Below are 12313 nucleotides of genomic sequence, written 5' to 3' on the forward strand. Positions count from 1 at the left end.
CCAATCTCCTGGGACCAACATAGCTACAACTACACTGCACACTGTCTATACTGAGTGAAGTGTGAAAAATATATAGCATAAACAATGAAAAATAGATTGTTAGAAATATTTTCATTTTTAATTTAAAGTAATGATAACAACATCGGTACAATTTTAAAGAGAGAGAGAGAGTGTGTGTGTGTGTGTGTATAATGTATCTATACAATCTTTCATACCAGGGTTTGGATTTCCTATTAAGTAACAGCTCAGTATTGAGCACAAGATACAGTGGGTATTGAAGAATCTTGTATGCAGTGTAGTTGTAGCCGCGTGGGTCCCAGGATATTAGAGAGCCAATGTAAGCCAGGTAATATCTTTTATTGGACCAACTTCTCTTAGTGAGTAACTACTCTAATCATGGACTGAACAGAGACACTGGATTTATGGCTTATTACAACAATCTGTAACCAATGAACCCCTTTTTGTCCTATAACTGCAGAGGTGTTAACGGGCCACTCTGCTTTGAATGGTCCCTTTTACAATGTGTGCTAATTACTTATGCTGAATTATCTTTTCCATCTTTCATTTTGCTGTGACACTGGGATTACCTTTCCCAGACCCGAAGAAGAGCTCTGTGTGGCTCGAAAGCTTGTCTCTCTCACCAACAGAAGCTGGTCCAGTAAAAGATATTACCTCATCCATCTGGTCTCTCTGACTGAATAATCCTGTTATTAGACCATATTGCATGTGCTGAACCTGGAGAGTGGGGGAAAGGCTCCCATAAACTCTTCCTTCTATTTATCTGCATTATATGGTTGAGAGGAAATTCTTACTATGTACTGAAGAATCCTAAAGCAGCCACTTGGATTTCCTTCTCAGAAGACTACACTGCTTTTATTAAACAGAGAGAAAATTTTCTCAGAGTAACAGAGCTCAAAACAGCATTCTAACAAACTTAGAAGCCAGCTCTCTGCACAGCTCTCTCTCCAATCTAATTAATAAAACAGGGGCTCAGGCTAGAACAAATTGCAACAGTGTCTCAACTTCAGCTTGCTCCCAGGCTCTACTAATCAGTGCGAATAGGGCAACTCCCAGGGACTCCAGTTTACTGTAATGCAAAGGCATAGATTAAATGATTCACTGGCATCTCCATGGTGCTCCTCACCCTTATTTCTGAGTGCCTCCCAAACATGAATGCATCTAGCAAGTCTGTCGTTAACATTGTTGGTCTCCATACTGGAATGGAGGAGTACCGCTAAGGCCTGCCTTTGTGCTTTCTGCTTTGATGACCATCACTGAATATTATGACCTCTCCAGTCTTCTGATCATCTGTGGGCCTATCCCGAAGTCTTCATACAGGACCTGATCCTGCATCTGTCTCTGCCTGCATTGACCCTGCTTCCTTGCAATGCTCCATTAGTCCGTAGGAGTGTGTGCAGGTGGACCCCTGCATCCCAGTGGAATCCCATTGACTGTGCAGGCATCTGTCCACATGCAGTCAGTTGCAAGACTGGGGCATTGGTCATTACTCAAATATAAACCCCACTGTAGTTAAGGGCAAAGACTATGGGCCAAAGCCTTCTTGCCTTGCTCATGCCTTACTACTTGTCTTGTGAATGAGATGAGCAGCATCTAGCTCCTGTGTCAGGATATCAGGATTATCCCCAGCATATTTGTCATCCAGCCTCTGAACCAGAACTGTTGCAGTTCTCTCATTGCTAGTTACATGTGGTACAGATCCTGTATTCCAGTGGTCTCCAACCTTTTCGTCTGGCGGGCACCAGATGAAGGACTGTGGCGATGGTTAAGCATCCGCCGAAATGCCAGCGAATTTCAGTGGCATTTCGGTGGCGACGTCTCCCGATGACGTTGCTTGTCAGCGGCAAGCGGCGTCATCCAGAGGTTTCTCCACCAAAATGCCATCGAATTTTGGCAGATGCTCGACCGCCGGCCAGGACGCGGGCGCATTTAGATGGCACCCATGGGCATCGTGTTGGGGACCCCTGCTGTATTCTGTCTGATGGGGATTCTAAGCTTAGATATTCAACAGTATGAAGCCCACCTACCACAAATGGTAACAATCTGGTCAGTCTGCCTACATTAAGAATTCAGTGTATGCCTCCAATTTGTTGCTGCCATCAGTCAATTTAACTTTTTGTATTCATTTTTTTCAGTGTCCATCTGCCAAATCTGGGACCTTTAAGCCATGGTCTGTGAGGGTATAAACGGGAAGTTTAAGGAACAAGGTCTGTTCATGAAGCTGGTTTTACCCCAGGGGACCAAAAAGAAAAACTCTGTAGCAGAAAACAAATCTGTATTCATGTGTCTCATCCATTGATTCATGAAGCTCTATAATCTGATTGTTGAATCATCAGTTCCATGAGGAAAGGGTATTGATGGCAGGTTATTGCTGGGATGGAAATGTAAATGAAGAGTAAATTGATGGCTTTGCTGTCTGTGTAATTGAAAAACCTTACAAGGTTCATTTAAGTTTGTTGCAAGGATCAGAAAAATGATTACGACAAGCTTGTTTGTAAAAGCATTTATTTTTGTTAAGTATGATTATAAAACTCTGAGATATGTAAAACTGGGGAGGACTTGGATGTGCTAAATCCAGTCAAAATGGCCTTTTTTCCTTTTTGCACTTTGAAGTTGCTGACCAGAGCTAGTGTAAGCAGATATTACTTCGTTGACTTAAATGGAGTGTTGCCCACTTACAGCTGGTTGGAATTTGGCCTTTGTTTTATGACGTTTAAATGGCTGCACTGATTGATTCATAGATTCCAAAGCCAGAAAAGACCATTGTGATAATCTAATCTGACTTCCTGTATAACACAGGCCAGAGAACTTTCCCAAAATGATTTCTAGAGCAGAGCTTTTAGAAAAATATCCAATCTTGATTTAAAAATTGTGATGGAAAATCCACCATGACTTTTGGTAAATTGTTCGTTCCAATGGTTAATTATCCTTTCTGTCAAGAATTTATGCCTTATTTCCAGTCTGAATTTGTCTAGCTTTAATTTCCAGCCATTGGATTGTGTTTTACCTTTCTCTGCTAGATCGCGTAGCCCATTACTAAATGTTTGTTCGCGATGTAGGTACTTACAGACTGTAATCAAGTCACCCTTAACTTCTCTTTGTTAAGCTAAATAAATTTAGAGGCATGTTTTCTAATCATTCCTGTGGCTCATCTCTGAACCATTTCCAATTTATCAGCAATCTTTTTGAACTGTGGGCGCCAGAACTGGACATCGTATTCTAGTAGCAGTCACACCAGTGCCAAATCGAGAGGTAAAATAACCTCTCTACTCCTACACGAGATTTCACTGTTTATGAATCCCAGGATGGCATTAGCTTTTTTGGCCACAATGCCATGTTGGGAGCCCATGTTTAGCTGATTATCCACCATGACCCCCAAATCTTTTTCAGGGTCACTGCTTCCCAGAATAGAATTGCCCATTCGGTAACTATATCCTACATCCTTTGTTCCTAGGTATATACATTTACATTTATGTATAGCAAAACGCATATTGTTTGCTTGCACGCAGTTTACGAAGTTTCTAGACATTTAAAAATATATCTAAAATTCAGCTCAAAACGTTATGGCTGAGTGACAGAATATGCCCCCGTGTTCACACACTACTGCCAATTGTAATAATTTTTGTACAAAATATGCCATGTAAGTATTATTTGAAAACTCATAATTTGCTGATCAGTATCATCCTGTGTGAAGCTATAAGCTTCCGCTGTATAGTATTATTAACACATGTTCCAAACTGGACGCACAATGCTTCCCAGAATTCCTAGGGACAGCAGCCACTGTGCCACCTGAAGGAGCATGTCTCTCTGGGCCAGCCAGCTCTCTTGGCCAATGCAGCAGCAGGGATATAAGCCCATGAAAATGGAAACTGGTAATAGAGCAAAGCTATGGTTAGTGCAAGGCCTTCTTCAGGACATGCCGGGAATGGAAACACGGTCAGCCTTTTCCCCACAGAGGGCCTCACAGTTCGGATGTTGCCTCTATGTTTTCTAGAACAAGTTGTTTTGCTTATTTTGCAGGCTCCCTTCTTGTTGGGGCATGTGTGTATGGTGGGGATATGATTACAGGCTGTAAAGGGAGATGCTTCCAACCCCAAAGGTGGGTAGCATCTGGGAAATGAAACGGGGGGTATTCAGGGCACAGAAGATTGCTGAAGGAATGATGTTGATGGAGATGTGACTGCCTGTGCTTTGTTGTGGTCTCTAAGCAAACCTGCTCCGTGAAATACTGTTTTTTTCTCAAAGTTATCTTGTCCTTAATGGGCTTTCTCATAGAAAAAGTCCTCAAGAATCATAGGAAGTGCTACATCAGACTACACCTATCCATCTGTCCTATGCATTTCTAGAGCCTCCGTCACTGCAGTATTTAAACACGGGGCAATGATCAGTCTAGTCCTGTCTTTGACAGTGGTCTGTACTAGACTCATCTTTGGAAGGTGCAGCCCTGCGTGGTGCACTTGGACAACTGTACTGCAATGTACCATGGAGGGAGGGTTTTTCCTGACTCCAGCTGGTGATTACCTTGAATTGTGAAGCATTTGCTTTTAGAATAACAGAATCATAGAAATGTAGAAGTGGAGGGACCTCGAGAGGTCATTAAGTCCAGCCGCCTGCGCTAAAGCAGGACCAAGTAAACCTAGACCATCCCTCACAGGTGTTTGTCCAACCTGTTTTTAAAACAATGTTGGACAATGTTGGGGGTTCCACACCCTCCTTTGGAAGCCTGTTCCAGACATTAACTACTTTTATTGTTAGAAAGTTTTTCCTAATATTTAACCTAAATCTCCTTCCCTGCAGACTAAGCCCATCACGTCTTGTCCTACCTTCAGTGGACAGGGAGAACAATTGATCACCACCTTCTTTATAACAGTCCTTAACATATTTGAAGACTGTCATTGGATGGCTACTCTCTGTAATTGTTCTCCTAATTACTTGCTCCCTTCAGTACTGGGGAGGTCCCAAAGCAAACTGCTAGAAAATCGGAAGGCAGCAAAGTCCCAGCGATAGAAGTGCGCCAGCTGCCGCCTTTCTTTGAGTGACAGCTCGCTGAGTAACTGCTCTGATAGCCAGCTATAAGTGCTCCGGATCTGCGAGTCTGTGAACTCGGGCAGGTGGAAGTCCATTGGCAGCCCCATGCGACGCATTAGGTGATGCACCTCCCTGTTGAGGAAGCCAAACATCATCACGTAGTCATACTGGATGAGGCATGGCCGGCACAGGCTGACCAGTGGCTTCCACTCCATGCTGGCATTCTGGGGTCCCCTGTTTAAAATGCTCTGGATAAACTCTTTGAAAGTTAGGCCATCTACCAGTCTCTGCATGTAAGCCGAGATGAGTCTCTGGAAAGGGTCCCTGATGAACAGCACTTTGGTGTAGGATCTCAACATAGCCTCCATTGCTGTCAGGTTGTACTCACTGAGTCGCTTCTGTAGACCACGCTGCTGGGGCTGGCGAACTGGCACCTCCAGTGTCACATCTGCTTTCTTCTCTAGCACCTCCAAAAGCCATTCCCAGATTTCCAGCCCAATTGCTGGCACTTGGCAATACAGGAAATCCAGCTTGGTGCTCACTGCGATCCTTGAAAGCACCTCGGCTGCTTGTTGCTGGCTGGTTGGAAGCTTGGTGACTTTAGCAGTTTTGCTGCAGAAGGACCTCAGTGTCTTTTTCCTGAGCTGTTGAACATGGAGGAGGGTGTCCAATGTCAAAGGTAAATCATCCTTCATGTCTGCTTCCAGATCACCTGCAAAACAGCATTTGGATACTGGGGCATTATTCCCACAAGACAGCTACATAAGGAAACCTAGGGCAACATTCTCCACCCATACCAGTGCTGCAGGATTCTACACTATGGTGTGGGACAGGTAATGTAAGCAACACAGTGTCTCCGTGAACACTGAATCGACCTAACTACATTGACTTAAGCACTACGCCGCTCATGGAGGTGGAGTTATAAAGTTGGCGTAGTGGGCGACTTACATTGGCGGAAGAGACATTTTAATGTAGACACAGAGTTGGGTAGACATAAGCTTGAAAAAGAAAACTCTATACTTCATTAGACATCTTTATCTTAACTGCAAAGCATCATGGGAATCCTGCTCCGAGGCAAGCCATAGGCTAAGAAAGATTTTATCTTAAGTGTCAACATGAGTAACAATCTGGATTTGGCCAAAAGAAGTTTTGCCTGTGTAAGGATTCCAGGTTTTAGTTGAGATGGGTTTAATAACTAGCAAAAATAGTAAGACACATTATAAAAATCATAGGAATGGTAAATTGATTTGTGAGTTAGAACATACTCACCCCCTGATAAACTCTTTTGAGTTGATGATTAATATCAGAACACATTATGGACTCAGGAGCTATCAAAGATATGTTAAATCATGAGATATTAATTAAAGACTAGAGGTAATGTTTCCGGAAGTGGGTTAGGAGCTTGTTGTTTAAAAAAAAAAGAACTTAGGCTCCTAAATTCCCCCTCAAATGACTTAAGCTCCTAAGTCACTTAGGCATTTTTGAAAATATTACTGCAATCATGGTTTTTAAAAAGCAACTGCCCAGTCCTTTTTTGTGATGATTGCTTTTAATTTGGCAAATTTTAATTTCACTCCTTACTTTTTCTAATTTGATTTCTAAAATGAAGGGGACTCCATCAGCTGAAAACTCACACTAATGCTGGAGCGCTAGGTATGTTTTCCTTACTATTGTTACAGGTAACTCATATGGAAGGTTTCTGATTTTCAGTTTTAACTGATAAGCATTGATAAAACACATCTAATTTAAAAAAAAGAAAGAAAGGAAGAAAATGGTGTTTATCCAATAAACAGTGGAAAAACACCAGAAATGGTTACTTTTATCTAAGGGTTTATCTACACAGAGCAATAATATGAACCTCGGGGGTGTAATTTCTACAGCACATGAACGCATTGTGTATTATTTGGCTCATGTAGACTCTGCTGTTGTGCATTAAAGGTTTCCGACTGCGATTTGACATAGTGCTGTTTGAAACAGTAACAATACTATATTGAAGCACACTAGGGAACATTACAAAGAAATTACTCATTACAGTATGTACTACACATAATGTCTACGATATACATTACCCATTACAGTATATACAAAGAGAAAGCCTCAATCCCCCCTGATTTTTGGACACCTACATACAACTCAAAAATTGCTAAAAATAAAGCCTGAACAATGACATTAATAACCGCCCCCCAAAACCAGTAGCCCTCGTCATATGTCTATTTTAGCTAAAAGAGACTAGAGAAAAAGACTTAGTCTCTATTTTATCAGTTGTTCCTATATGCATCTGGCAGCTCTTAGGGGATAGTCAGTTTCCCCTGGGTAGTTGGATAGTTTGCCAATGCCAATGTTGTTTGTGCGGATCTTTCATACAGCAACAAGGAAGTGAAAATACTTTAAAACTAGGAAAGACCCATTGGAAAGACAGAGAGCAAGGGATTCAGGGACACAATTGGTGTCTGGAATTATTTGTAACTTCTTTTGACTGACTACATTTCAAACGGATGGTGTCTGCTGAATTTAGAGCTGGACTGACAGCTCTGGAAGAAAGAATTCATCTCTTCATCCACTGATGAGGTATGAAGTACAGAAGAAGTGCAACCTTCCCCCCACCCTCCCGCATTGTCCCACCAATATTTCTCCATCTGACTGGAAGCTATGGAGCCTGATCCTCCATCCTCCTCCACTGTGTGCAGTCATCTACCCCAGTGCAAAGTGGATTTTCAATGTGATCAGACAGGAATGCGAGTGTTTAATCCCCACATTGCTCTCACCATGTACCGGTATAAATGACTGTACAAGGAGGAGTGCAGCAAAGAATCAGGCTCCTGAGGTACAGAGCTGGAAGGGGGTAGTTCAGTCTCTGTGGCCTAGTCAGTCCCTGGCATCTCTGCTGATGACAAGGGGGCCAATAGTGCCAGTTGTGGGGGGTGTCTTTCATGATGTGGACATTTGTCCACTGAGAACTGGACAGGAAACCACCAGTTCATTTCACAAGAGCCATAAAAGAGCTGCCGGCTGGTAACGAATTTCAGTCACCACCAAACTGGGCAGATTGGTGTGTTTAAAGGACAATAGAAAATAATGTTCAAAGCTTTTCTGACCTGTCCTGCATCACTGTGAACAGGCAAACATTACCTCTTCGCTGGGGAGGGTGACTCCTGAGAAAATGCCCCCACCACAAGAGGGAAAGGCAGCAGAGCAGAGCCAAGGTAAGCAGGCGGAGGAGGAACCGCATCTTGGGCATCTCTGAGCTGCCCCACCAGGAGCGGACAACGACAGCAAAGAGCAGGCGTGGGCCCGACATAAAGGCAAGAGACCATTTCTCTGTGTGTTTACTCAGGAGCAGGGTTAAAGTACTGTTTGTCCAACAGCGCAGCTCACGGATAGCCGTCCCCAGTGTCAGAGAAACCTCTGGGGGGAAACAATTCCCACAGGAAGGTTACACAGTGGAGTCTCCTACCTGTGTCTATCTTTAGCCGGCTGCTGTCTCTTGTTTTCTACATAGACTTGTAAACTCTTTGCCCCCTGAGTTGTCTTTTTGCTCTTTTTGTACACTGCCTAACACAGTGGGGTCCTGGGCTCTGACTAGGGCTCCTAAGCACTCTGGTAATACAAATAATAGTCTACAAGCAGATATAGTGCCATCAAACCAAGGAAGTGACCTCATAATTCCTAAGGGAAGTTAGGCAGGGGGTAGCCCTGTCTGGTCCCCCCCTATGGGATCATTCTGAGGCACTCTGCTCAATAGCTTTTGTTTTGTTTTTCACCTAGCGATGTTATCATTATTTGTCCTACTGTGGCATCTAAAGCGGCGGTTCTCAACCAGGAGTTCCCAGGGTTCTCTTTACCCTCTGAGGATAGGACAAGAAGCAATGGGCTTAAATTGCAGCAAGTGAGGTTTAGGTCGGACATTAAGAAAAACTTCCTAACTGTCAGAGTGATTAGGCACTAGAATAAATTGCCTAGGGAGGTTGTGGAATCTCTGTCATTGGAGATTATTAAGAGCAGGTTAGACGAACACCTGTCAGGGATGGTCTAGATAATACTTAGTCCTGCTGTGAATGCAGGGGACTGGACTAGATGTCCTCTCGAGGTCCCTTCCAGTCCTATGATTAGCTCCGGCCCAATTTGATGGTGCCTGATGAATCTTTTTGTTAACAAAGGCTGTAAAATCAGTATTTTTTAACCTCTTTATGCAGAGATGTGCTCCTTGCCAGGGGCTTCCATCCATGGCATATCACCTCCTGGGAGAGGCCCAGCCATGCTGGCAAGTTTTCAGCTCAGGGAGGCACTCTTCCATGGGAAGGAATTGGTTACAGCTTAGCTTAGTTAGCCTCTGTACCCAATGAGTCCATGCTACTTAAAGGCAGGAAAAAGGGGCTACTTTCTAATAGCCAGGGAAGGGAGGGAAGGAGCTCGAGACTGATAGCAAAATGTCCTTTGTACTGATTGGTGTGCTGGGTTGTGTGGCTGTTGTGGAATTAAGCAGCATGGTAGCAAGTCTGTGGGAGGGATTTTTTGTGTTTGTACAAGTTTTGTTACACAAGAACCTCATAGAAATATTAAGCTGAAAGCCCAGAGAGCATTTTGCTTACCCTGGTCTCCTGTGAAGGACCGGTGAACATTCATGCCGGCTGCACAGAACCTGTACCGAACCTTCCCTATCTTGGCTCTTGTATGTTTCCTTGTAACAGGCAGTTAAGCTCTATATTTCCACCAGAGGGGGCTCCAGACATGATAAATCATTGCAGTTTCCTCTGTGTGCCTGCTGGAGAAGAGAGAATAGAATGTGGTTATTTATAAGACAGCCCCTTGCTTGCTGCAATATAAATAAATGTTTAGTTAGATGCGTTTGTAGTAATGGCTGTGGGTGTAGGAGCCAGCTGGGTTTCAATGAGCTCATGGGGTTCAGATGGGAATCTCGGGCACTTGTTGAGAAATGTCATTGGCAACATTCTTTCGTGACAGTATGTTAGTGCTACAGAGGAAGCCAGGCAGTGAGCACCCCTCAATGTCAGGGCCTCATTTCCAAGGCAAGGACTGAGCATCCCAGCCTATACAGTACTGCCCATCACCACTGTGCATGCCCCCGGCACGTGCACTGACAAATTCAACAGAGGACAGCACTAAAGAGGTCAGAGTCACAGGTGAACTTTCAGCAGAGCATGCAGAGAAGTAGTGGGCTAATTTTATACCCATTGCTCACAGAAACACAGTTTGAATAGCACCTGGGTTTGGACCTCTAAGGGACTAGATTACTCAGGCGGCAGCAGCTTGGGCTCCTTTGGTCGCTTTTTGGAGGACCAGGCATGGAACTTTGCATCCAGTTGCAAAACCATGGTAAGGAATCAAACCTTCAGTGTACAGTCCAGCCAGTATGGCGGTGCAAGAGAGCGATCCAGTCCTGAAGGTAACAGAAACAAACTATTTTCTCCATGCTGCAGGAGAGGATGATGCCTGGAATCAAATGAAGGGGAAATAATAATATCAAGCACATTTCCTCCATAGAGCTCAAAGCGCTTTACAAGGGAGGTCACTATAGTTATCCCCGTTTTACAGATGGGGAAACTGAGGCACAGAGTAGTGAAGTGATGTGCCCAAAGTCACTCAGCAGGTCAGTGTGAGAGCCAGCAATAGAGCCCAGGTCACCTGAGTCCCAGCCCAGTGTGCTATCCTGTAGGCTACATAACACCTCTTGCTAATCAGTAGCAAATGTTTAATAAATAGATGGGCCAGAAGAGAGTGAGGAGAATTCTCTCTATTACGCATTTGTCACTGGAACCTGGATGGCACCTCCTCCTTTGTTTAAAAAATGCTCTCATATTCTACAGGACTGATCCAAACTCTGCCACTCCAAGCAGGGTTGCAACTACGCTGCTGCTATCAAACAGGGTAATATATTTTTATCAGGGCTGATCAGGGTAAAGTCATAAGATAAAAATGAAGAGACAATCTCTGGCTGAAAAATAAGTGTATTCCACCTTTGTACATTAATTTCAATAAAGTGATGTCTATAAAACTTTGGCAGCCTAAAGCTAAACACGAGAAACAAGTGAACTATATCTACTGTGTATTCAATCAAGGCTTGATGTACAGTGAACCCCCCCCAAAGAGATGATAAGCAGCATTATGCTGTGAATCAAGAGCTGATTGAGTTCAGTGAGGGGCTTTATTGTTTCTGCTGAATAAATGTCTCTGGGCTCTCATCAACAGGATTACGACACAAATTCAGATTCATGTTTGTTGATCTAGTGTAAAAAACGTATTTCAAAAGCTGTTTGATTCAGCTAAACCCTGCCTGCAGTTTTGCACTATGGCCACTAGAGGTTGCCAATAGGTTGAACCTAAATGTGGTTTTTGTGTGTGTTTTCTGCTGGCGGGTGCTGGGGCAGTGAGGAGCAGCTATTGTATGACAGATGCTGGCAATAGCACTCTGCCAACATGATTGTTCTGCCTCTCAGGTGGACTTGAACAATATGATCTTACCTCTATACAACCCTGTCCTCACACAGACCTGTAACGGAGACATAGGGCTCAAGCCCCAGCCAGGCCTGAGCTGAACTAGCAGCCACCAAAGAGATGACTTTGAGTCCTTTTCTTCCTGTCCTGCTCTTGGGTCTGGCCTACCCCCTGCCAACAGTTAGAACAGTCCAAAGGCTGCTCTAACATCTGCTGGTTAGCAATGCCCTGCCTCCCAGGAGCTATAAGGCCAATGAGTGAATCGTTGGACCATCGTGTGCTCCAGTCCTGTCCCCTCTCATGGCTTGTGAATATGCTGGACTAACAGAGCTAGACTACATGGCCTAGTAGGGATTTACCAGTGATGCCCACAGACAGATTCTGCAAGTCTGGTCCCAGTTTCACGGCATCTGTTTCTGGCAACAAGCGTGCTGGGGACAGCAAACTCTTGGCACATGAGGGTTCAGATTATGATGTTTGAAACGCAGGCTTCTGAAGTCTGGCTGGTTTGAAGCAAAGGGGGGAGTTGACCTCTGTGCTGAGGCTGATAGGCACCAGCATAGCCAGCGCAAATAGGGACAGTAATGCTAAACGCCCACTCCCAGGGACAAGAGCAGTGCCCCCCTCAGGAGCCTCTGGTGCCTGGGGCACTCTACAGTAGGCTGAGGTCACGTAGGGAGCAGACTGGGGCAGGGAAGGCGCATGGCCAGGGCATCCTGCACCATGGCATTTTACCACTCCTGCAAGGCCCACAGGGGCTATTCCAGGTAAGGGTACAAATTAGGACAGCTCTGATCCACACCAGGGGAACAAC

The 12313-nt window shown here is 44.4% G+C and overlaps 2 protein-coding genes across 2 annotated transcripts in view; one reads left to right on the forward strand and one right to left on the reverse strand.

The window, feature by feature from the left end:
* The window catches only part of XDH (xanthine dehydrogenase), a 77639-nt gene extending 74766 nt beyond the window's left edge, over positions 1-2873 (forward strand). The window contains 1 exon segment of the mRNA XM_039530071.1: positions 2154-2873. Coding sequence (XP_039386005.1) covers positions 2154-2204 — 51 coding nt within the window. The 3' untranslated portion in view covers positions 2205-2873.
* Positions 2874-4747: 1874 nt separating this feature from the next.
* On the reverse strand, positions 4748-8361 carry LOC120401913 (carbohydrate sulfotransferase 9-like). Its single transcript, XM_039532162.1, has 2 exons — positions 8176-8361; positions 4748-5758 (listed from the first exon to the last, which is right to left on the reverse strand). Exons 1-2 carry the CDS (start codon positions 8342-8344, stop codon positions 4947-4949), a joined length of 981 nt encoding a protein of 326 aa, XP_039388096.1. The 5' UTR covers positions 8345-8361; the 3' UTR covers positions 4748-4946.
* Between the last annotated feature and the right edge of the window lie 3952 nt (positions 8362-12313).

The sequence above is a fragment of the Mauremys reevesii genome, linkage group 3, assembly GCF_016161935.1.
Source record: "Mauremys reevesii isolate NIE-2019 linkage group 3, ASM1616193v1, whole genome shotgun sequence".
NCBI classification, from domain to species: domain Eukaryota; kingdom Metazoa; phylum Chordata; order Testudines; family Geoemydidae; genus Mauremys; species Mauremys reevesii.

Bases quoted from the DNA above. Each gene is read 5' to 3' on its own strand.
- LOC120401913 (XM_039532162.1), bottom strand. From the start codon at position 8,344: ATGTCGGGCCCACGCCTGCTCTTTGCTGTCGTTGTCCGCTCCTGGTGG. The intron at 5,759-8,175 runs GTAATGTTTGCC...GCTGTTTTGCAG, and splicing joins TCACCCTCCCCAGCGAAGAG to GTGATCTGGAAGCAGACATG.